The sequence below is a fragment of the Kogia breviceps genome, chromosome X (assembly GCF_026419965.1).
Source record: "Kogia breviceps isolate mKogBre1 chromosome X, mKogBre1 haplotype 1, whole genome shotgun sequence".
In the NCBI taxonomy this organism is placed as follows: Eukaryota; Metazoa; Chordata; class Mammalia; order Artiodactyla; family Physeteridae; genus Kogia; species Kogia breviceps.
Genome location: NC_081330.1, coordinates 36,852,313 through 36,877,113, shown reverse-complemented (window position 1 = coordinate 36,877,113; position 24,801 = coordinate 36,852,313). Strand labels below are relative to the sequence as shown.

General features: G+C 37.3%; 1 protein-coding gene across 1 annotated transcript in view; it reads left to right on the top strand.

Annotated features, from left to right (window-relative positions):
* Window positions 1-11,266, top strand: part of COL4A5 (collagen type IV alpha 5 chain) — a 245,943-nt gene extending 234,677 nt beyond the window's left edge. The window contains exons 46-51 of the mRNA XM_059051327.2: window positions 84-182; window positions 1,682-1,894; window positions 6,255-6,432; window positions 8,546-8,660; window positions 9,008-9,180; window positions 10,020-11,266. Coding sequence (XP_058907310.1) covers window positions 84-182; window positions 1,682-1,894; window positions 6,255-6,432; window positions 8,546-8,660; window positions 9,008-9,180; window positions 10,020-10,101 — 860 coding nt within the window. The 3' untranslated portion in view covers window positions 10,102-11,266. The remainder of the gene's footprint in view (window positions 1-83; window positions 183-1,681; window positions 1,895-6,254; window positions 6,433-8,545; window positions 8,661-9,007; window positions 9,181-10,019) is intronic.
* The last annotated feature ends 13,535 nt before the right edge of the window (window positions 11,267-24,801 follow it).

The window sequence follows — 24,801 nt, the reverse complement described above, 5'->3', positions numbered from 1 at the left end:
CTCGAGGACCTACATGTCCCAAATCTATCTGGATGGGGATTTATTCTACCCACATTTGAAAACCGTACTTCATTTTCCTGTAGGTCCAATTGGCCCTCCAGGAGATCCTGGACGCAATGGACTCCCTGGCTTTGATGGTGCAGGAGGGCACAAAGGAGACCCAGGTTTACCAGGCCAGCCAGGTGAGACGTGCTGCTGATACTGGTTTTTAAGTCTGGGGGACCTCTGGACATATGGCCTCCGATTGAAGTTGTGAGAGCCTCCTCTTGAGAGAGCATAGCTAGGTGGGGAGTCTGTTGCTTGGGAAAAATGGGATGACACAGATGTGCCAGTATAAGAGAAGCATAGAAAGGTGGTTTTTATTTATGTGTTTAGAGCACTGGAAAACCCAGCTTTTCCTCAAAATGAGGATTTTCCAGGTACTCACTGTACTTAACTGTTCTGATAATTTTCAGTAGTTTTTGAATAAATTTATTTATTTTATTTATTTATTTTTGGCTGCGTTGGGTCTTCGTTGCTGTGCGTGGGCTTTCTCTAGTTGTGGCGAGCGGGGGCTACTCTTTGTTGTGGTGTGTGGTCTTCTCATTGCGGTGGCTTCTCTTGTTGCGGAACCCGGGCTCTAGGCACGTGGGTTTCAGTAGTTGTGGCACATGGACTCAGTAGTTGTGGCACACGGGCTCAGTCGTTGTGGCTCACAGGCTGTAGAGCACAGGCTCAGTAGTTGTGGTGCATGGGCTTCGTTGCTCCACGGCATGTGGGATCTTCCCGGACCAGGGCTCGAATCCATGTCCCCTGCCTTGGCAGGCGGATTCTTAACCACTGTGCCACCAGGGAAGTCCCTCAATATGTTTTAACAACTTTAGATAATATAAATATAACTCTAAATAATATAAACATAAAGGTTTGTATTGGTAAAAACTAGCAGCGGCAACAAGGCAGATTGGTGATAACTATGTTGCTCCTAGAACCAACACCCTCCTGTTTCATTAACTGTATTTCTAGGGAAGAACAATTTAGTGCCATCTTCATCACATATATGGGCATTGCTGTGAAATTCCCCCAAATGAAAATCTATACACACGGTGGCCAAAGGCCTGTAAATAGAGAAATTTTTAAAATAAGCTCAAGTCGAGTGGCCAAATGGAGAATGGGAACCAGTGGTAGATTGAAATTAGACATTTTGAAAAGTTTCCCTAGAGTACCCTGCCTATTCTCTAAACAAAAAGGTATGCGTGAGAATAATTCCCCAGACAGACTCAAAGGAAAATGTTTATCAGCACTGAAGCTGGCAGGTTGATGGCAGCCACACCCTTTCTTTCTAGTTGATGAACAAAACAGCAGGCTGAAATTTTGTCATGGGGTTTGCACTCCTTTAGTACAGTGAGACTAGATAACACAAACCCCCCAAATAAGCATCACTTTTTCCCATCTAATGTTCCATTCACTCAGTATTTATTTAATGCCTAATGTCCTCAACCAATTTCAGAAGAAAAAGAATACATTTAAATCTCTTTGAGGGCAGGGACTGTATTTTATTTATCTCCAAATCCATGATATCTGACAATGCCTTTGTAGACATTCTATAAATATTAACTAATCAAACAAGGTCATAATGTGTTGATAGCCATAATAGTGAATCAGAGCTTACTTAATTTGTATACTGATGATTCTTTGGAAATAGGTATCCGTGGTTTGGATGGTCCCCCCGGGCCAGATGGATTGCAAGGTCCCCCAGGTCCCCCTGGAACCTCCTTTGTTGCCCATGGATTTCTCATCACACGTCACAGCCAGACAACAGATGCACCACAGTGCCCACAGGGAACTATCCAGGTTTATGAAGGCTTTTCTCTCCTGTATGTACAAGGAAATAAAAGAGCTCATGGTCAAGACTTGGGTGAGATAATCAGCATCTTATTTCTTACTATGCATTTTGTTTTTGTTTTGAAAATCTTGTTGGGTTCTAGAGTAGCCTTGGCCAAAATGTTTCTCTCTATTCTTTTTGGGGCTTCCAAACTGAAGATCATTTCAAGGGCAGCTGAATATATTCACTATAAGTTTTAAATAAATAATATTTAACTTTAAACTAAAAGCATTAATTAGCTAATGTGAGGTACAATTCTTGGCCTAAAGCAAGGCATTTGGGAAGGGCCTTATGTACTTTTGTTAGCTTAGTTATTGAGGAAACAGATTCTCTGGGCTCTCTATAGTTTAGCAGCTGCTTAAGTGGGCAGTGTTCATAACTCATGGGAGATAGTTTCCTCTTTTCTGACACTGGTCTTTATCAAGTTAGATGAGTGCTGAAGAGAATCTTGGTTTCTAGATCAAAGAAAGTAAGGTCATTGCTTAATTTTGCTAGTTCATGAATAAACGCCTTAGCTTTATATAGTGTAAAGCTATACAAAGCACCATATTTCCATATAGGATCCACTTCATTTAATGTGTTCTCATGCATCTTCTCTATGCTAGGGTGGGCAGTTTTGTTGATGGGATGAGGCTGGACTGAATGACTTTCAAGACCTCTTCCAAATCCCTAACATTTCTTTTTCTGGAATTCTGACTTTTCATTTTGAGGCCCCATTGTTTGACCTGGGGCTGCCTATTTTAGAAATCACTATCCTTTTTGCCTCCATAAAGACACTTAAGAAGATAGTCTAGGTCTCCAGTTTCTGGGGTCTCCATAGTAAGAGGCCTTCTGAAGACTCTTTACCTGGGCCATTCTGTGAAAACGGTTCTGCAGCAACAGAGACCTCCAGAGGTCTGCTGTGCTCACTCTGTTCCAAGACACATGGCCACACTGCCAGGCACATCTACCTACATGGAAGCCAGTAGTCACAGGTCATTTTAAGGAGCCTAATAAAGTAGGAGTTTGCCCAACAACTTTCTTCTTTCTCTTCTACTTCTCTTTTCCTCCTTTTCATCTTCCCTCTGCTACTTTTCCTTCTCTTGCTTTCTTTATGTAGCATCTTTTTCTAATTTTAGAATCAACAAATCTTCATTGTGAAAATACTCTTATCTTTTAGATAATTTTCTCTAGTTTTTCTCCCATAAACTTTTTCTCCTTTTAGTCCGTTCTCTCTTTACTGTCAGAGTCTAGCTTATACCCGTAATCAAGCTTATAAACTTCAAATCTCTAACCTATCAAGTGAATAGAAAGCATTAGAAGTTTTTGAACATCATGAAATTCACAAATGTAATGCAAAGAAAAATGGGATCTCTTACCCTGTATATCACTATAACTTTTCAAAATGTGTGTATTTGGTCAAACAAGACCTATCATAGTATGTATTCAGACGTAGAGGCTATAAACTGGCCCTGACTCAGGTACAGCTTATGCCTCAGACATAGGAAGGCCATGATAGGGCCCAAGATCCCAAGTGTGATACTGGATTGCAGGGTCTATGCTAGAGCTCACTCAAGGATCAAACTGGAGATATCCTGATGGCTAAGCAAAGAATAGCTATAGGTTTGATGTTAAGGAAACAATCACCTGATTAAGTAAATACATAGTCTCTGCTGGATTAGTGAAAGGATTATGGTGTATAAAAAAGAGGGTGGAGGGAACACACTGAATACTAAAGCTGTTCTGTCTGGGAGAAGAAAAGCATACTAGGAACCATTAGTCTATAGTTTTAATAGAGGCATTGAGAGTTCATGAGATCACAGTCTGTTTGAATGTTTAGAAACTGTTACCAGAATTCTGCATCATTATGGGTAGCCTACAGCATAAATACAACCAAACACCCATATTCTCATCATTATGGGCCTTCCTTTTATGCACATCTTCCTTTTCTTTCTGAGACCAGGGATATTTCCATCTCTGTCCCTGATTAGTAATGTTAGTTTTATTTTTAAATTACTTTATAATTAAAAAGTACTTTCATATTCATTATCCAATTTGATTTTCACAACTATGATCAAGAATGATATAGGACAAATATCGTATTTTTCCACTACGTGCACCCACACCCCCACACACACACACAAACTGGCTAAGCGGTTAAGTGACTTATTCAAAACCACACACTCAGAAAGTGATGGAGATAAGAATTGACTCCCACACCTACCAATTCTATTTTTTTAATTGAAGTATAGTTGATTTACAATGTTGTGTTAATTTCTGCTGTACAGCAAAGTGATTCAGTTATACATATATATGCATTCTTTTTTATATTATTTTCCATTATGGTTTATCTCAGGATACTGAATATAGTTCCCTGTGCTATATACAGTAGGACCTTGTTGCTTATCCATTCTATACATAATAGTTTGCATCTACTAACTGCAGACTCCCAGTCCAACCCTCCCCAAACCCCCTACCCCTTGGCAACCACAAGTCTGTTCTCTATGTCTGTGAGTCTGTTTCTATTTTGAAGATAGTTTCATTTGTAACACCTACGAATTCTAAACCCATTCATTTTTCAGTTATGTCAATTTTGTCATTTGCTCTCACATGACTTTGAAATCATTCACCTCTCTGAGCCATTTTTTTCTGAAAAAAGTATAAATTACAATAAATCAATGATTTTCAACCTGGGGAACTTTTGAAAAGATTCCTAGGTCCATCCCAAACCTATTACATAAAAATTCCCAGTGATTCTGACAGTCTACCAGTTTTAAGAATTATTGGTCTTTTGTCAGTCACCTTCAGCCTGAGATAAGCATACCCCTTTGGATACATGAGGAATTTCCAATGTATAATGTTAAAGGACTTAGCTTAGAAATCCTCAACTTTCATATGTACTTTCTCCTAAAGTCGAACTGCTTGTGTATGTGTTTTGGATAATCTTGTTTCCCACATCCCCTTTCACTACCATCCATCTCCCACTTTATAAAAGACTCATACTATGGCATATTGCCTTGAAACATGAAAACCTCTAGAGGACAAATTCAGAGGAACAATTCAAAATAATGGCTTTGTTAAAGTCTCCATCAACTCAGGCTCTATAATTCACTTCTAATCCATCTCATTAGGAAATGCATTTCCAATAAAAGTTTTCTTTTAACATTTAGTAATTATCAAAATTTATAATAAACTATCTTTTTGATCAGTGTGAATTAGTAATTATTATGATGATGACCATTCAAAATAAAATATTTAACATGTAAAGCCTTAGGGTCACAGAAAGTTTTTAAAAGTTACTTTAGATTTTTGTTTCAGAAAACTATGATTGGATAATCAGTAAAAGACTTTCAAAAATAAAAAAATACATTAGGATAAAACTGTGAGAGAAGTGGAATGGAAATATAATTTCCAAATGCCAAAGGAGCACTGTATAATTTCCAGTTATTAAAGATGAGTTTATGCACTTTTCAAAAGGTTTATTGTTAGATTTCAAATACTTACATTGGATACATTTAAAAGAGTGATGTCAAAGTTTGTTTTTGAATATAAATATTCACAAAACACTACAGATGACAGCTGGCATTGTTGAAATGTGGTTTGCAAAATTCCAGGCTCCGGTATTACAAACTGTAGAAGGGTGGGTTTGAAGCCAAGAGACAATAACCAATAACTTAATAACTGGCACAGTATCAATTTAAACTTCTGATGAAAAATTTGAGCTGTCAACTTAAAAATGTGTGCGGGGGGTACATCATTTTTCATCATTCTTTTGTGAGTAAATGAGAAAAGAATGGCCTAATCGCTGGTAGAGATAACCTCTATTGCCCCTACTAGCTCAGAAATTTAAAGATTCTAGTTCCTTTCCTTTTTTTTTTTTTCCCTCACGTTCTTCCTTTATCCCTTATCTACTTTTTTCCTTTGTATTATTTACCTGCAAACCTGTCCATGGTTGCTGTGCATATTAGTCAGCACTACAGTTTTCCCCAAGTTTAAAGAGATTGTGAGCCCACATAAGACATATACTGGGGATGTCTTGGAAGAAGAGAGGACAGCCTGGAGAGGAAATACTGATATGATATTATAAGGAATCAGTGTGTGCCTTTCACTCGTCTACAATAAATTACCCAATATTCTCCATAAGACACCATTGTTTATAAGATGCCTCACCAGTTTAAAAACAGCGTTGGGGAGTATATAATAAGCTACCACGATAAATGTCTACATAAGTTGTAAGATCTATCCTGATTTTAGAGATGTAAAAATATGAGTAAATATGCATCTTATAACTGAAGAATTAAAGCGTACTTATTATCTAAGAGATGGGGGAAAGTTTCTCTTTGAAAGGTTGTTAGTATGTTAGAAGAAACTAATCATCATGACATATTTTCTTTTTCTCCCCATTTCTTCCCAGGAACGGCCGGCAGCTGCCTTCGTCGCTTCAGTACCATGCCTTTCATGTTCTGCAACATCAATAATGTTTGCAACTTTGCTTCAAGAAATGACTATTCTTACTGGCTCTCCACTCCAGAGCCCATGCCAATGAGCATGGAGCCCCTGAAGGGCCAGAGCATCCAGCCATTCATTAGTCGGTGAGACACTGGTATACCTTTGGTTTTCTATCAATCTCCAGTTAGTTTACCTAGTTAGTTTAGCTAGTTAGAAATGAGTCCAAAGCTAATAATCTGATTATATTCATCTCAGGTTAGGTAGAATAGAGGTGCCTTTATAATACTCAGTGCAGTATGTAGTTTTATCCATATTTATTGGGGATCTACTTTTGACCAGGACCCATGATAGACTAGTGTAATATACAAAAAAAGCTCACAGTCTAGTCACTAGGCAAATATATGTAAATTAATATGTATCAGGCTTGGGCTGAGTGCTGCAATAGATCCAGTAAAGTGTTATGAAAGCATTGGGAAAGGGATATTTAATTCCAGCTAGAGAAATCTGAGATGACTATATGGAATAAATGTTTTTTTGGTTTTGGGGGGTTTTTTGCGGTATGCGGGCCTCTCACTGTTGGGGCCTCTCCCGTTGCGGAGCACAGGCTCTGGATGCACAGGCTCAGCGGCCATGGCTCACGGGCCTAGCCGCTCCGTGTCATGTGGGATCTTCCCGGACCGGGGCACAAACCCATATCCCCTGCATCGGCAGGCAGACTCTCAACCACTGCGCCACCAGGGAAGCCCGAAGAAATACGTTTTGAACTGCTTAGCCCTTGAAGGATGTAAAGGACTTGAGACACAGGCATTTATAAGGGAGAAAGGCATACTAGGTAGAGAACATTGGAATGGGTTGTAGACTGATATGTCTAGAATGTAGTTTCTAAAAGTTGCAGAGGAAGAGATCGGAAAGTTAGCTTGGACCCGGACTGTAGAAGCCTTTCAATGTTAGGTTTTAGTTTGGAATTTATTTCGTATGTAATGGGGACATCTGAAGTTTCTGAGCTTTCAGGGAAGATTACAGAAACATCAATGTATAACATAGATTTCAAAGGGGATAGTCCAGAGGTAGAGAGACCAGTTAGATTGAGAATATCACTGTAGTCCTGGTAGGAGTGGATTGGAACTCTCAGTAGGGTACGTGTATCACATTAATAGAATAAATAAGATTTGGCATGATTAGTTATGGGAAGGAGAAAGTGGTAGCTGAGACTTGGCGCATGAGTAACTAAGAGAAGGGTGGTACCATTAATAGAGATTTCCTAGAGTGTTGCTACATTAGAACCCTAGTTTAAACTCGACCTCCTAGGCATGTTAGATATTGCCATTTTCATTCTGATCATGACCCAATTGACCTAGGAGTCTAGTAACCATAAAGGGTGAATCATTGGAAACTCTAGTTTCTTTGACATTGAATATAAAGGTTAAACCTCCTTCAGCCTCTCTTAATAGCAAATTCATGGTGCCCTTTTCAATATATTTGCCCTAATCCTTTGGGAATTCATTTTTGTGTGTGTGATTTTTTTTTTGTCAGTCCCAACCCTTGGGAATAAAAGATCCCCTAAAGGCATTCCCTATTTTGTAGATAAACTTTACCAAATTGGTTTAGTCATATTTCAGAAGGTACCCTCATGCTCTTTACTAAAGATTTGGTAGACTCAGCTGTATTTTACTTGATTTTATAGATTTAAGCCACATCTCCAAGTGCCTGGGTACTTGCCCAGCATTCTGGATATGTTGTACTTCTACAGATATGGCCAAATGGTTAATAAATATCCTTTGGGCCAAAAATAATGAGTGGGGATTAAGAAAGTGTCTGTTTCTTGTCTTTTTAAGTTTACTAGACATTGTTCTTATCACAGTTTTAGCTTTACTAAATGTCTCCCCTCCAGTTGAGCACTTTGACAGCCAGTAGTATGTGCAGTACACTAAACCAGACTCTTACAGCAATTATGACATTGACTATAGCAAATATGGATACAAATTTAGGGCAGAATAGAAAATGAAAATGCTATAGCAGTGGTTCTGTAGTTTCTTTTTAAAAAAGCTTACACTTTTCATTTATAACTTTATTATGTATATTGGGAGACTGGGCTTATGTAAAAGCAGTTCTCAAAGTGCATTTTTCTCCTCTTTTTCTGAGCACTGAAGACACCTTAATGGGCTTTTATACCAGGAAGCCTTCCAAGGAAGAGGGACTGCTATTTCCCATATGCTTACTCTGTAGATTGTGTTTCTTCTGCCTTTCCCTTACCAGATGTGCAGTATGTGAAGCTCCGGCCGTGGTGATTGCAGTTCACAGTCAGACCATCCAGATTCCCCGTTGTCCTCAGGGATGGGATTCTCTCTGGATTGGTTATTCCTTCATGATGGTATGCAACACTCTTCCTTGTCTTTTTCATCAAAGCTGACTGTCCATCATATCTACATTTCTTTCTAATATGAGGAATCCCTATCATTTATGTAGTAAGAAGCTTGAACCTCATATAGCTTCTATCCAAGCACTGTGTTCCCTCTCATACATTTGCTGGAACATATTTTCATAATCTGCCTGTTTCTCTTGTTGGATACCTTTGGTGTGGTTACTGTTCTGTTACCTCTGGCTCTAGTTCCTTCACTGGCTTTGAATTTTTGGCCCAGCCCAGCATATATCTTTGGATATTCACTAGGGTATCATGGCATTTGGGTATTGTGGCACATCTTCCCTTGTCTTTTCTAGCACACAAGTGCAGGGGCAGAGGGCTCAGGTCAAGCCCTGGCCTCCCCTGGTTCGTGCTTGGAAGAGTTTCGTTCAGCTCCCTTCATTGAGTGTCATGGGCGGGGGACCTGCAACTATTATGCCAACTCCTACAGCTTTTGGCTGGCAACTGTAGATGTGTCAGACATGTTCAGGTAAGATGCTTATGGCTTTAGTTTAGGTCCTAAGCTTCCTTCAGAGGTGCTAGCAAACAGAGAGGCAGTTCATGGATGGTTTATACCCAACAAATGTTAGGACTTTAAAGGACCATGTCGTTTATTCTTGTTTGTTTTCCTCATATACCAGACTCAGGTCAGAAAAGCAGACTTGGCTAATAATAGGTATATGTAGTTTGAGATGGCTTGGTAATAATTCTTCAAAAGCAAAACAGAGCAAGGAAAGGTATGTGACCTGCTCAATAACAAGTGAGCAACTGAAGCCACCCCAGAAATTGAAGCAATAATCTGTGTTGCCTTCCCCAGTCCAGTAGTCTCCTTTCCCAGGATGTTTTCAAGGTTCTCATCCAAGTGTTTGAATGAGTAAGACCACATATGATACATGTCCCTCAGGATACTTTATCCTATTGGAATTTTTTTTTCAATTTCAATTTATTTTTATATGTTGCTTCTTTAGTTATCATTAATATTTTTCTTATGTATCATCTTTATGTAATTGTTATATGTTACGTATTATCATTTATTCATCATCAATTGCCCAGATCCCTCTCGTTCTAGGGCTATTAACAAATGTATAAGAGAAAGAGAGAGAGAGGCAAATAGACAAGGGTAATGGCGGCAGGGAGGAGAGTCACAAAAATACCTATGACCGCGAATGACTCTTAGGCTATAGCAGTCATTGCTTTAGATTGCATTGCTCAAAAGTTAACCAGTAAGTCATCAGAAGAGCTACTGAAACACAAAGAGAATGTTTACGTATGAATTTGAACCAAATACCAGAAAAAGCTAATCTGATAATCTTGTTTCTTATTTCCCAGCAAACCTCAGTCAGAAACGCTGAAAGCAGGAGACTTGAGGACACGTATTAGTCGATGTCAAGTGTGCATGAAGAGGACATAACATTTTGAAGAATTCCTTGTGTGTTTTTAAATGTTTTATATATATATATATATATATATATATATATATATATATATATATATATATAAATTTCCCAGGATGCAATGTCTCACTCTCCCCAACTTTACCACTGCTGCCACCAATGGTGCTACTGTATATGACCAGGAGAACATGCTGACTAGTAATCATGAAGATTCAAATGTACCTCAGCAATGTGCCAGAGCAAGGTTTCTATTATTTTTCTACGAACAAAATAAGGAAATGAATTTACTTTTTGGGTCCAGAATGACTTTCTCCAAGGATTATAAGATGAAGATTATATATTTTTCCCAGTAACTAAAATGGCACGTTAAAAATTCAATTAAGAGAAGAATCACACTGAGTAAAATAAAAGACTGCAGTTTGGGGGAAGAATTATTTTTCATGGTGCTACTAATCCTACTGTATCCCAGTTTTTTAATATAAAAGTGTTAAGCTTATTTTGCTCTGTAAGTAAAGAATGTGTATATTGTGTAAACAGCCTTTTAGCTCAAAATGTTGAGTCATTTAGATGTGACCTGACATGAGTCACTCTTTACAGAAAACTTAGGAAAACCTAGAATACAAACAGCAAGATTTTATATCCATGTTTATCAAAGTGAGAGAATTTATATTCTTGCATCAAGTTATTACCGAGAGTGAATATAACTTGAGTTTTATCCCCTAAGTTCTTATTTGACTTTTAAAAAAAATAGGTCATTTTTAGTCACTTTAATCAGAATTTTAAATGTACATGTTACATACCAAATTATAATATTTAATGAAGTAATTTCTCTCTTGCTATATTCTCCAAGGCACTCTTAACACTAGATGCCCCCAGCTTTGATGTTTCTTACATCTTGGTTTTGCTCATCCCTGACTGAGCAAAGTTCTCCCAAATAATTTTGAGAAACAAAAATGTATTTAAAAAATTAACAATTCTTTTCCCTGTGCTCTTTATGTAAGAATTATTCTCCTGTGGGCTGTGCTTGTACAAGAACTGGGAAGACAATACTTAGTCTTCTCTCTTCAATTACAAAGCCAATTGATGTTTCTTACTTTTTTATTTTAAACATTTTATTATAAATAGTCATAAGAATACCTTATTTCCCTAGCTGTCATCTTCTCACTTAATGTTTTTTAACTCACCAACATCAATTTAATTAAAGATATCATATGTTGTAAGGATGGTTTGTTGTGTATCTCTTCAGCCTATGTGTAAAAATCTGCTCATTTACAGATAGACTGCACATCAACAGGTAGTCTGCCTTCTCAGAGAATCATTTAGAGCAGTTCTAAAGCAAAAGGAGTTTCTGCAGACTTTGATCACTCTGACACCTGATAGGAGACATAGTAATGTACTTTTTCCAATGAAGAAAACAACTCCTTGGAAAGTATTTTTGAGGTAATAACTTTATTAACAACATTGTGTTGATGGCTGAGAAAGGAAGCAGAACTACTTTCTATTTTGGGAAGAATTCATTAATAATGTTTAAAGCAGATTAGTGAGTTAATATTCCTAATGATTAAGAATGAACACACGTAGCTCTCTGAAATCGTTGAGGACTTGCCTCTATAATAAAATGTGTATTATAGCTAAGATATGAAACAACCAAATGATTTTGAGAATTTTAGACCCTAGTATGAGCCCATGTAAAAACTAAAGCTTAGAGTCTATAGTGGTAAAATTTAGGTTCTAAATAATGGTAGATCATAGTGCTGATTGCTCATAATACTGTTGATTTCAAAGCTAGCCAATTTCAAATTCTAGCTTTATTTTTCCATGAGCTACACGCATGAAACCACTAACGGGTAATTGTAAGTGAAAATGCCATATTACATCCCATACATTTTTCTATATGCTGTACACCTGAAGGTGGCTCCTTGAGTTACAGCTGCAAACTCTGATTCCAGAGGTTTTGCTGTTGGTAGCTTTCCCTTTCATGTTTAGCTGGTTGAAAACCTTGGCTCAAAAAGAACCTCCCAATATTTTATATTTTAATAGTTGCATGTGCAGCTGGTCTTTGTGTTTCTTAAATCCCCTATCCCCAGCCCCGCTTTGTTGTTTAAAGTACATGAACCCAGTCCATTCCAGGATCTTAATGTTGTTAACTCACCCTTGCCACTGAATGTTCAAAGATTTTTCTGATGTAAATGCTCTAGTAGTTACCTATAGTGAGTTTTGCAGTCAAATACAGTTAATAGTTTTCCCACATAGGCAGGCAATGAATGAACTGTTCTGCTTAATCAGATACAAATAGTTATTACATGTACCAACCAAATGAGATGTGTGTGTGTGTGTGCGCGCGCGCCACATTGCTACTTCCAAAAGTGTTTTTACTGGACACCTTGTGATTATACAATGTCTTTTCTCACCTGGGCAAATTTGAAAAACACTTTCTATTTCTTATGGTGCCAGTGAGGTTCTTTGCCTCAATTGGCATGTTTAATTGAAATCTCACTGGTCATGCCAAGCCATCAGAAGTTTATTCATATGTTAATCACAAGAGGGCACTATCGCCTATAAAAATAAATCAACATGGGAAAAAAATGTCAGCATATATTTGTTGAGCTCATTGTTGATGAGATTCCTTGTTTTAGCTCCATGTATTCTTTCATCCTCATAAAGATCAATAGCAAGTATTTTAAGGGGTGGCCCAGTTACCCAATATCTGCATCCAAGATAAGGGACAGCTTTGCTGTCAAAGATTTTCTTAAGAGCCTGATTAAGAGTTGGCTCTGGTAGTAATCCCTGTGCCTCTCAACACAGAAGCAAATGTCCCTGCTCCCCTATGCAACCACTTTTGTTTGGCCAGGATTTCAATTGGCTTCTTTAGCAGAGAAGCTCTGTTCTCGTACTGGACTGTAAAAACACCTTCATCCATAGGCAGCTCTAAAATAAATTGAATAATATTTTAAAATCATATACCATTTCCACTTTACAGCAGTGGTTTCTAGAGTCTATTCAGGATGTTTGGAAGGTTTTTACGGTAGAAGCACTCGTAAGTTGGGACACGGAAGGAAAAAGTTGAGCTACGCCTGTATCCCAAGTTCCATAGCAACGAACGTTCATTAGATACTTATTAGCTGTAGGGCACCATGATAGATAGGAATCCAAAATCAACTCAACCAGAAAAATAGGTACTCACTCTAATATATACTCCTAAGAATAGGTATGCTGTTACTACCAAATCTAATTCTAGGCCAGACTAGGACAGATCATGAGGCTTTTTGCCAGCAGTAGCTGTCTGGAGAAAGCTGGCTCACCAACCCATTCTCGAACACACGGGCAGGCTAAAATCACATTTATGTAACCGTAATTCTCTTTTTTTATGAGTAGACAGCATGCCCAACACCTGACCCCACAGGATGACGAATTGCTGATATCATACCAATTTATGCCACCTATCTTCTGTTTTCCTCTTCCAGATTCACATTGCATTCTTCACCTGCTTTCTGCCCCCGAGGGTTCCTGTGCCCCCTGGCTTCTGCTTGGGTTCAACCAATGCGATTCCCCAACAGGATAGCAGAGTGATGTACAAGACTGAGATTAGGGTATTTATTTGTATGGGGCCTCTAGGGTCACCTCAGGTTGGCTTGTAGTCCTCAATTGAATGTCTCTGCTCCTCTCAAGATGACCTGTTCTTAATTATCTCCCCCTCTGATTGTGGTAACCTCTTCTCATCCCTTCAGGTCTATGTTTATGATGACAAGTCTGCTGTTGCTGTGCTGTTCGCCCTGGATTCCTGCATTACCTTTTGTGGTTTCCCTATAGACTCCCTATATCTTTCTAATTAAACTCTCCTCAGACTCTCCTAATATAAGTGTATTGTATGTTGTTGATAACCTGACGAATGAACAACTGCTTCTTGTTTCCAAAATCTGTTGAAGGTGCTTTATTCTGCAGGTGGCACAATGAGGCTGAATTGATAAAACTGACACGCATGATTAGCATCTGCTACTTTGTACTGAGGGATAAGCCAACAGAAATGACTTAACATCACTTAAATCTAAGACCTAGTTTACCAAGCTTTATCGGAAGCTGTGTTCCAAGGTTCTTAGGGTGAAACGAGGCAAAATATATTTGTTAATGATCTTAAATTATTTAACTTTTTTCAAATATTGTTTCACTGGATCTCTAAAGAATGCATCTTGACTTCCCCCAAGGTGGTCATTTGGCTTGCTTCATCCTACTCCGAATGAAGATTCTCAGTTGGCAGACTAGATGCTAAGCACTGGTAACTGATCCCTGAAAGCGCCAGAAAGAAAACTCCTAGTAGTACTACTTCCACCAGAGAAATCTGCCAAGTCAGGTGTACACGCCTGCAGTTGGTTAAAAACCCCAAAGTATTACTAGGCCAAGAAATAGACAATTTAAATCACCTAAAACAAGTGGTGTTCTAACTTCAAGAGCCCCTGTGAAAGAAGAGCCAGCAGACATACTTCAGATCTGCTTCCCTGTGTTCACCAAAGGTACTAGAGTGAATACTTAGACTGAGGAGTATGGAAGATGTGACAGCCTCTAAAGCCAAAGGCAGTCTGAGACTACTTGTAAATTTCAACCAGGGCCACATGGAGCCTGCCAAGAAGTGAAGATATTTTCATTTAAAGTGAAATCGTTTTCTGGTTGATTGCCTTGGGGCCAGTCAAGTGTTTGCTATTGCCAGTCTATCACAAGCCAGAATGGTAAACCAGATGCCAGATTTTTGTTTCTTTCTCTGATGCAGTAATTTGACTCTTGCGTGGGCTGTAAGGAACACTATCACTGATGCCTCAGTAGCAAACAAGAGTAACACTTTATATAGTTTTCATTAAAATGTCATTCTTCAAACATTATTTCATCTGAACCTCAGCAATGCTGATCTATTCAAATTGCATTTTACAGATGCAGAAGCTGAGCCTTAGAATGGTTAAGTGACTTTCTCAAGGTCATAGAACAAACCGCTAAGTTCTTTTCACTCAGAATCTAATCATCACCATCTAGTTATGAAGATGCCTATATCAAAAAAATTCAGAATCCTATGTATTGGAGATTCCTGGCACTACAGGGCTCCCTGCCTCATGAGAAGTGATAAGTTGCATGTTTTGAAAATCTTGGTTCCTAATTAATGATGAGTGATTTTTCCCAGCACCATTGCAGCACCTGAGACCCTTTAGAATTAGCCCTTGGACATAGGGGACTTACAGTAAACCATGGTACCTCAGGATACTTTTGTCTGTCTGGTGCAAGTCTCTGTAGTGAAAGTAAACCTTGTGAGTCTGGCCTGGTGTCCGCCTCACATGACCTTCCTTGGGGATCGTGAATCCAGATGAGCCCCTGGAATTTGAATGCTCTGATCTGCAAACACTCCAGTGCTACTAGTGTCCAAGTAACGACCAGTGTGTATTCATTGCTATGTAAACCTGAGACCATGCAGATACTATCTATTGTCTATTTTAAATAATGTAAAAAGTACTCTGGGGAGGGGAACTTTTCTTTAGTTCCAAGAGGAAAGTTCATTATATTTCATTAACACCAGCATACATAAACACACAGAAGCAACTAGAGTTTGCTAACTATAACCTGCACTAGTCATATTTTACATGCAATAACTTTCCTTATTTGGCTCCCTTCAGCAGAAATTTAGGCTGGGAATCAAATGAACCAACATCAAACCAACTGGGCCAAGCAGTATGTGGTTACTTATCAGAATAAAAATGAAGGAAAGGTTAAAGACAAGTTGGAAAACATGTAGGCTAAAATAGGCCCCTGCTTAGCTTATAATAATCAGTACAGTAAGAAGCCAGGCTTTGAGATTACTAGACTTAAATATGTTCTTAAATTAACTGTGTACTTTCAGGTGGCAGCTGTTGCTCACCTCAAGTCCAGCAGCAGCACAGAAAACTGCCCACATGGAGTGGAAAGAGATAACAGTCTAAAGCCATTTTCACAAATACATCCTTCTCCTGCTCTGAGAAAGCGGTATTTTCTTTTTTTCCTGTATTGTTTTTTTTTTTAATTGAAGTATACTTGATTTACAATACTATATGTTTCAGGCGTACAACATAGTAATTCACAATTTTAAAGGTTATATTCCATTTATGGTTATTATAAAATTTTGGCTATATTCCTTGCATTGTACTATGTATCCTTGTAGCTTATTTATTTTATACATAGTAGTTTGTACCTCTTAATCCTCTACTGCTATCTTGCCTCTCTCCACTTCCCTCTCCCCACTGATAACCACTATTTGTTCTATATATCTGTCTGTCTCTGTTTTGCTACATTCATTCGTTTTATTTTTTAGATTCTACATATAAATGAAAACATATAGTATTTGTCTTTCTCTGATTTATTTCACTGAGCATAATGCCCTCCAAGTCCATTCATGTTGTTGCAAATGGCATTCATTTTTATGGCTGAGTAATATTCCATTGTGTATGTCTGTCTAGATAAATAGACAGATAGGTAGATAGATAGATAGATGGATAGGTAGATATACACAACATCTTCTTTATCCATCCGTTGATGGACACTTAGGTTGCTTCCATATCTTGGCAATTGTAAATAGTCCTGCTATGAACATTGAGGTGCATATTATCTTTTCAGATTAGTATTTTCATTTTCTTCTGATTTATACCCAGGAGTGGAATTGCTGGATCATATGGTAATTCTATTTTTAGTTTTTTGAGGAATCTCCATAAAGTTTTCCATAGTGGCTGCACCAATTTACATTCCCATCACCAGTGTACAAGGGTTCCCTTTTCTCCACATCCTCACCAACATTTGTTATTTGTAGACTTTTTGATGATAGCCATTCTGACAGGTGTGAGGTGGTATCTTATTGTGGAGAAACTAGTATTTTCTTTTGTCCTCTCTGAGCAAGCAGAAGCAGCCATGGGCACATGACAATGTGCTAAGGCTTTTCTCCTTGCAGGTCTGTCAGATTTTGCTTCATCTATTTTGAAGATCTCTTATTAGGTGCATGAATATTTACACCAGTGGGTGTAAAGTGGCATCTCATTGTTTTGATTTGCATTTTCCTAATGCCTAATGATGTTGAACATCTTTTGTATGCTTGTTGGCCATTTGCGTGTCTTCTTTAGAGAAATGACTCTTCAGATGTTTTGCCCATTTTTAAGCTGGGTTATTTTTTCTTTTTACTGTTGAGCTGTAAGAGTACTTCGTACACTCTCAATACTAGTCCCTTATCAATATTTCCAAATATTTTCTTCTATTCTGAGAGTTGTCTTGTTACTTTCTTGATGATGTCCTTTAAAGTATAAAAGATTTTAATTTTGATGAAATCCTATTTATCTATTTTTCCTTTTGTTGCTTTTGCTGTTGGAATCATATCTAATCCAAGGTCATGAAGACTTGCCCCTATGCTTTCTTCTAAGAGTTTTATATTTTTAGCTCTTACATTTAAGTCTTTGATTCATTCTGAGTTAGTTTTTATACATGGCTTGAGGTAAAGGTCCAACTTCATTCTTTTGCATGTGGCTATTCAGTTGTTCCAGCACAATTTGTTGAAAAGTCTATTACCCCCCATTGAATTGTCTTGGCATCCTTTGAAAAATCAATTGATCACAAATGTATGGGTTTATTTCTGGCCTCTCAATTCCATTCCATTGATCTATATGTCTGTCTTTATGCCAGTACCACACAGTCTTAATTACTGTAATATTTTAGTAAGCTTTGAAATCGTCAAGTGTGAGTCTTCCAACTTTGTTCTTATTTTTAAGGATTGTTTTGGCTTATCCAGTCTCCCTTGTGATTCCATATAAGTTTTAGGATCAGCTTGTCACTTACTTCAAGGATTGTTTTGGCTTATTCAGTCTCCCTTGTGATTCCATATAAGTTTTAGGATCAGCTTGTCACTTACTTCAAGGGAAAATATAGCCAACTGGGATTTTGATAAATTGCACTGAATCTGTGCCTCACTCTGGGGAATTTTGTATTTTAATAATCACTATTCCAACCAATGAACACAGGATGTCTTATCATTTATATAGGTCTTCTTTAAATTCTTTCAATGATGTTTTGTAGTTTTCAGTGAACAAATGTTGTACTTCTTTAATTTATTCATAAATATTTTATTCTTTTTTACACTACTGTAAATGGAAATTTCCCCTTAATTCTCTTTTTCAATTGTTAACTGCTTGTGTATAGAAACACAATTTTTTTGTATATTGATCTTAGTATCCTATAACTTTACTAAATGCATTTGTTAGCTTGAATAGTTTTTAGTGGATTTCTTGGGATTTTCTATATATAAGGTCATGTCATCAGCAAATAGAAGTAGTTTTACTTCTTCCTTTCCAGGCTTTATGCCTTTTATTCATTTTCTGTTATTAATTGATCAGGCTAGAAACTCCAGTACAATATTAAATAGAGATGATGAGAATGGACATCTTTTTCTTGTTCCTAATCTAAGGGGAAAAGTTTTAGTCTTTCACCATTAAGTATGATGTTAGCTGTGGTTTTTCATAGATGCCCTTTGTCAGGTTGAGGAACTTCCCTTCTATTCCTAGTTGGTGAGTGTTTTTATCATGAAGAGTTGTTGAATATTGTCAAATGACTTTTATGCATCAATTGAGATAATCATGTGAGTTTTTCCTTCATTCTATTAATTAGATGTATCACATTGATGGATTTTAGTATGTTGAACCAACCTTGCATTCTGGTATAAGTCCCACTTGATCGTGGTGTATAATCCTCTTAAGATACTTTTGAATTTGTTTTGCTAGCATTTTGTTGAGGATTTTTCACATCAATATTCATAAGGGATGTGAATCTGTAGTTTTCTTGTAGTGCCTTATCAGCATACTACTGACCTCATAAAATGACTTAGGAAGTGTTCCCTCCTCTTCAATTTTTTGGAAGAGTTTAACCAGGGTTTTATTAATTATTCTTTCAATGTTTGGTACATTTCACCAGTGAAGCTGTCTGGTCCTGTGCTTTTTATATGTTGCTTAGCTGGATTTGCTAGTGGCTTTTATTGTTTGTTTGTTTTTTTAAAGATTTTGTGTCTATATTCATAAGGAATATTGGTCTGTAGTTTTTTGTGGTGTCTCTCTCATGTTTTGGTATCAAGATTTTGGTATCTAAGAGGTTTTGGCCTCATGGAATGAGTTGAGATGGTTTTCCTCCTCTTCAGTTTTTCTGAGGAATTTTGTGAATGATTGGTATTAATTCTTTAAACATTTGGTAGAATTCACCAGTTATCTTGTTCTAGGCTTTTATATGTGGGAAGTTTTAAAATTAATTATTCAGTCTTTTTACTTGTTATATCTATTCAGTTTTTCCATTATTTATTGTCAGTTTCGGTGGTTTGTGTCCTTCTAGAAATATGTCTATTCCATTTAATGTGTCTAATTTGTTCACATACAATTGTTCATAGTATTCTTTTATAGTCATTTTTATCTGTGTAATGTCAGTAGTAATGCCCCTTTTTATATCTGATTTTAATAATTTGAATCTTCTCTGTCTTTTGTCTTATCTATCCCGTGAATTCTAGCCACAATGACCTCCTTGGACTTAGAGGTCCATCTCTTTAATTCAAGGAATTGGCTTAGATTCCACAACCCTGCTCCATGGCTTGAAATTGTTCTCAAGGCAGTAAGACAGGGGAGATGTAAGTCTCACCAAGTTTGTTTCTCATCTGTTAGGGATCACTATTCTTTATTACTTGATATCTAGTGTCTTGAAACCCCTTGTTTCATATTCTGAGGTTGTTTTTTCAGTTGTTCAGGTGGGAGATTAAATATGGTTTACCTTGGCCAGAAGTGGAAGTCTCATATCTCATTACTTACAATTACTTGGTGCCAGCACAGGGCAAATATTCATTACAACAGTAGGTCAAAATCTTTGTAGAGGATTTTGTTTACTATATGGCACATAGGGCTTTAACTGTAGGGTCATCTGTTACCTCTTGTAATATGAATATTTGTATTAGGATAGCCTAGTCTTTTGTCTCAGCTGTGATTTAACAGTTGGAGTTTCAGATAAGATATTTTTCTCATTAACTTTAGTAATACAGGGTTTTACTTTATCATAAGTGGGGAAAGTAGAAAAAACAGTTTTAGGCTCTGAATCCACAAAGTGAAATATTGTGAGCACCATTGGTGTAATGAACACATTTCTTAGTGGGGGTGGGAAGTATGAAAACAGGGAAGGAGAAGTGAAAATCCTCCTTTCAAATCCTATGTGGCAAACTCTCTTTTTTTTTTTTCATGTATCCTGGGTCATAGAACTCTAGACTAAGAGGAAATCTTTCCAATCATTACATCCTATTCTCCTACTACACCTCTTATCAAGACTTTAATAGCTAGGAATGATGGTTAAAATAAACTTCTCCAAGGGAGAGAAGTGGATGAAAAGAAAAGTAGTTGGAAGGGTGGTAGGGCCTGGTCTACACCATGTCTAAGATCCCTTGTAGTTCTAAACCCAATTCCAGAGTATCAACTCTATACAAACCAAGAGTCAAGTGTAGTTTTCTAAGGTGTTAAGGAACCAAACTGGAACCCTTGACAACTAAAAGGTTGACCTATTGTCATTGTCGTGCTCCCACCAAAAGACCTGGTAGTCTTGCAAAAAAAGTGTTTTGCAGTTTCTGTATCTTATATGCGTTATATCTACTGTGTAATTAATGTGTGATATTTAGCTATAATTCTAAGTACTGTCTAAGCACCACCACCAATACTGCCTGTCTTCCTAGAATGAGCATATTCTTAATATAAAGAGGAAAAGAAAACATTATAAAAAGGCAAGGTCAGAAAGATGGTTCCTAAACTGCTTCTGAGAAAGCTAAAACAAAACAATAACAAAAATCTGAGCATGGATATATTTTAAATGGCTGATATATGTTCAATTCCCTGAAAATGATTCAGAAAGTACAAAAATGTTGAAAAACTTCTTGGGAGTTACAAGTGTGGAAATGCAGAATGAACTGTGGGCATCACATTTTTCTGTAGATGTTTAAGAATCTGCTTCCCATTTCAATATTTCCTTGCTCCTTTTGTTATTGAAATGATATTTCAGGTTACTGCCAGTGCAGTAGAATACCCTGTAATGCATATTCTGAGATTGAAAAGTCAAATCATTAGAAAAATGAAAAGGCAACCTACTGAATGGGAGAAAATATTTGTAAAGCATATAGCTGATAAGGGATTAATATCCAAAATATATAAAGAACTATACAACTCAATAGCAAAAACAAACAAACAAACAAACAAAAACAACCCCAAAAATCTGATTTTAAAAATGAGCAGAGGATATGAATAGACATTTTCCCCCCCAAAAAAGACATACAGATAGTCAATAGGTACATGAAAAGATGCTCAACATTACTAATCATCAGGGAAATGCAGATCGAAACCAAAATGAGATATCACCTCACACCTGTCAGAATGGCCATCATCAAAAAGACAAGAAATAACAAATGCTGGTAAGGGTGGAGAAAAGAGAACCTTAGTTCACTGTTGGTGGAAATGTAAATTGGTGCAGCCACTATGGAAAAAAGTATAGAGGTTCCTCAAAATATTAAAGGTAAAACTACCACATGACTGAGCAATTCTACTTCCGAGTATTTATTTTAAAAAAGCACACTAATTTGAAAAGACACATGCACCCCTATGTTCATTGCAGCATTATTTACAATAGTCAAGGTGTGAAAACAACCTAAGTGTCCATCAGTGGGTGAATGGATAAAGAAGATGTGGTACATATGAACAATGGAATACTACTCAGCCATAAAAAGAATAAAATCTTGCCATTTGCAGCAACATGGATGGACCTTGAGGGCATTATGCCAACTGAAGTAAGTCAGACAGAGAGAGACAAATGCCATATGATCTCACTTACATGTGGAATCTGCAAAAACAAATGAACAAACAAAACAAAGTCCATAGATACAGAAAACAAAAAGGTGGTTGTCAGGGGGAGGGGTGATGGGTGAAATAAGTGAAGGGGGACAAGAGGTACAAATTTCCAGTTATAAAATATATAAATCATGGGGATTTAATGTACAGCATGGTGACTGTAATCAATAATATCGTAGTGCATATTTGAAAGTTGCTAAGAGAATATATCTTAAAAGTTCTCATGGCAAGAAAAAAATTTTTGTAAACTTGTATGGTGACAGACTTATTGTGGTGATCATTTTGCAGTGTATAGAAATATTGAATCATTGCATTGTACACCTGAAACTACCAGTTTTATGTGTCAATTATACCTCAATTTAAAAAAAAGAAAAAAAAAAAAAACAAGAAAGGTCAAGGAGGGGATTGTTTCTATTTCAGTTCTATGGACCCAAATGTTTAAGTTAAAGCGGTGGTCTCCTCTGAAATTCTCAGGACTTTAAATGTTTCCCCTGTTTATATAGCACAGCACTGATGTTACTGACAAATTCCAATGTAGTATGCAACAGTGGTTCCTAATTGCTTTAGCATTTATCATGCACAAGAGACAGGACGGAAGTTGTCTCATTTTGTACAACTCAGTTACATTTCTTATCTCCAAAGTATGAGTAAGCAGCAAACTGGGACCTAAGGTAGCTGCCTGAAAACCAGCATCCGTTAAAATGCCTGTCTTGGAGGGAAAATGTATTGGTTTTTCTAAAACAGAGTACAGTTGAGCCTCATTCTGTGCATTAATTTTGCATAATTTCTCTTTTGCACATTTTATAAATTAGGGGCCCTGATCTGGTCTACCATATTTTCATACTCACATTTTCCAGGTTCTGCCTTTGAGTATTTTTGTTTTCAAAACATTTAAAAAAGCATTTTGGTGCATTTCCAAGATGCCCTTTGGGGTCAATTACCACCTAGTAATATTTTTCTAAGCAGTCACTGAAGGTGCTTAACTTGTGTATACTTAGGCATGTTTTACCTGACAAGTCTTCTGAATAAGTTTTATGCTTTAAAAAAACAGTACCTCTTCACATTGTATAGTGAGCACGGGGCTGCTATGTATGTGATTAGGGGAGTGGAGAAGCTGAAGTTCTGTTCACATACTCTTCAATGTAGAGCTTTCCAGCTGGCAAGTTCTGCTGATAGTCAAAGCAGCCACACTGACTATGCCTACTGTTCCAGGAATTCAAGTTCCATTAAGATGTGAATCAGCAAAGGAGTATACAATGATTATATAGACTGAAAAGCACAGATGTGCCTATCTGTCTTTGAGGGGCTGTTTGGGATGAAAAAAATATATTTGGGCTTTGCCTTGGCAAATATCGATTGCCTCCCTTGAAGAGAGGAGGAGATAGATAGATCTATCTATCCATATGTATAGCTATAGATAGATAAATAGATATATTAAATCTGTAAAATGTGTGTATATGTATATATACATATGTGTATGTGTGTACACATACATGTAAGCATATGCACATTTTAATTACAGATTTTAAGATGATCTCTGTTGTGGACACTTTCTAATGATAAAGGCAGTCTAACTATACGTTCCCACTGTGATATTCTTTTACACACAACTTCTTAGGTGCATCAAGTAAACTCAAGCTGTATAATGAACTCAATTGTCCACAAAGATACAATCCATGTAGCTTGTGGCTTATGCACATGATGTGGGAACTGCTTCCTACTCTGTGGCCCATCTGACTCCACCGATCCCTCCCCCTTTTCCCCGTTGATCCTTGAGCAAGCATGGGTCCCAAAGTCTTATAACACTGCCCTTCTCTGTGGCAAAGGTGATTTGGTAAAGGAAGGAATCAGGGATGCAATCATTTGTCTAGTGTTCCTTTAAACCTTTGGCTTCTGATTAGGCTGACAATATAATTTACTAAAATATTCTTGACGTTCAATCCATTCATCAATGCAGAAATGTCTGCTGTCTGTTCATTGGTGAATTTTCCATGTACTCATATTTATCTTACCAGGGGTTAAAAAAATAAGTAAATAAAAAGGGAGTCATTTAAAGGGCAAGAGTAAGTGGCAAGAGAAGGAGACAAAAGAAAACTGTAATTGATTACCTGAAACCTTATTGAGTAGTCCCTTCTACTTAGGATTCACACATTATCAGGACTGACATGAACACTCAGGTTAAGTTCTACACCAGGGACTTCCCTGGTGGTCCAGTGATTAAGACTCTGTGCTTCCACTGCAGGGGGCATGGGTTCAAACCCTGGTCATGGAACTAAGGTCCCACATGGCACGCAGTATAACATCCACTTTTGGAGAATCAAGACTTGGGAGATATTAACTCTATTAAAAAGCCTCAAGTTTCTGGGCATAGTAACTTTAACCCAAACCCTCAGTTATCCCAACTGCTTTATTCTGAAAAATGCAGTCAATCCTACCATGGAGCAGAAAAATATATTTATAATGAAGTAGTAGAGATAACATTATTAAAGAAAAAATGAGTCTCCACACAGATAACTTTCATGAACACATTTATTGCGAGTAGCTCTATGGAAAGGCAAGTCAGATATATATAAACACTATACAGAGTTGCACGTTTGTCTCCCAAAACTGCAAATGAGATGTTTACAAAGAAAAAAGAATATAAGAGTATTTACAAAGGAAGACAAAGCCAGAGCAACTCAAAGCAGATCTGTGAAGCAGAAATAGCAAATGTAATGAACTGTTGGAACTGTAAAGTTTTAGATTTTACTGACCAAGTGACTATGTCTGATACCAAATGAAATGTAGATGTCACAAAAAATCGTTCCATCATTGGTTTTT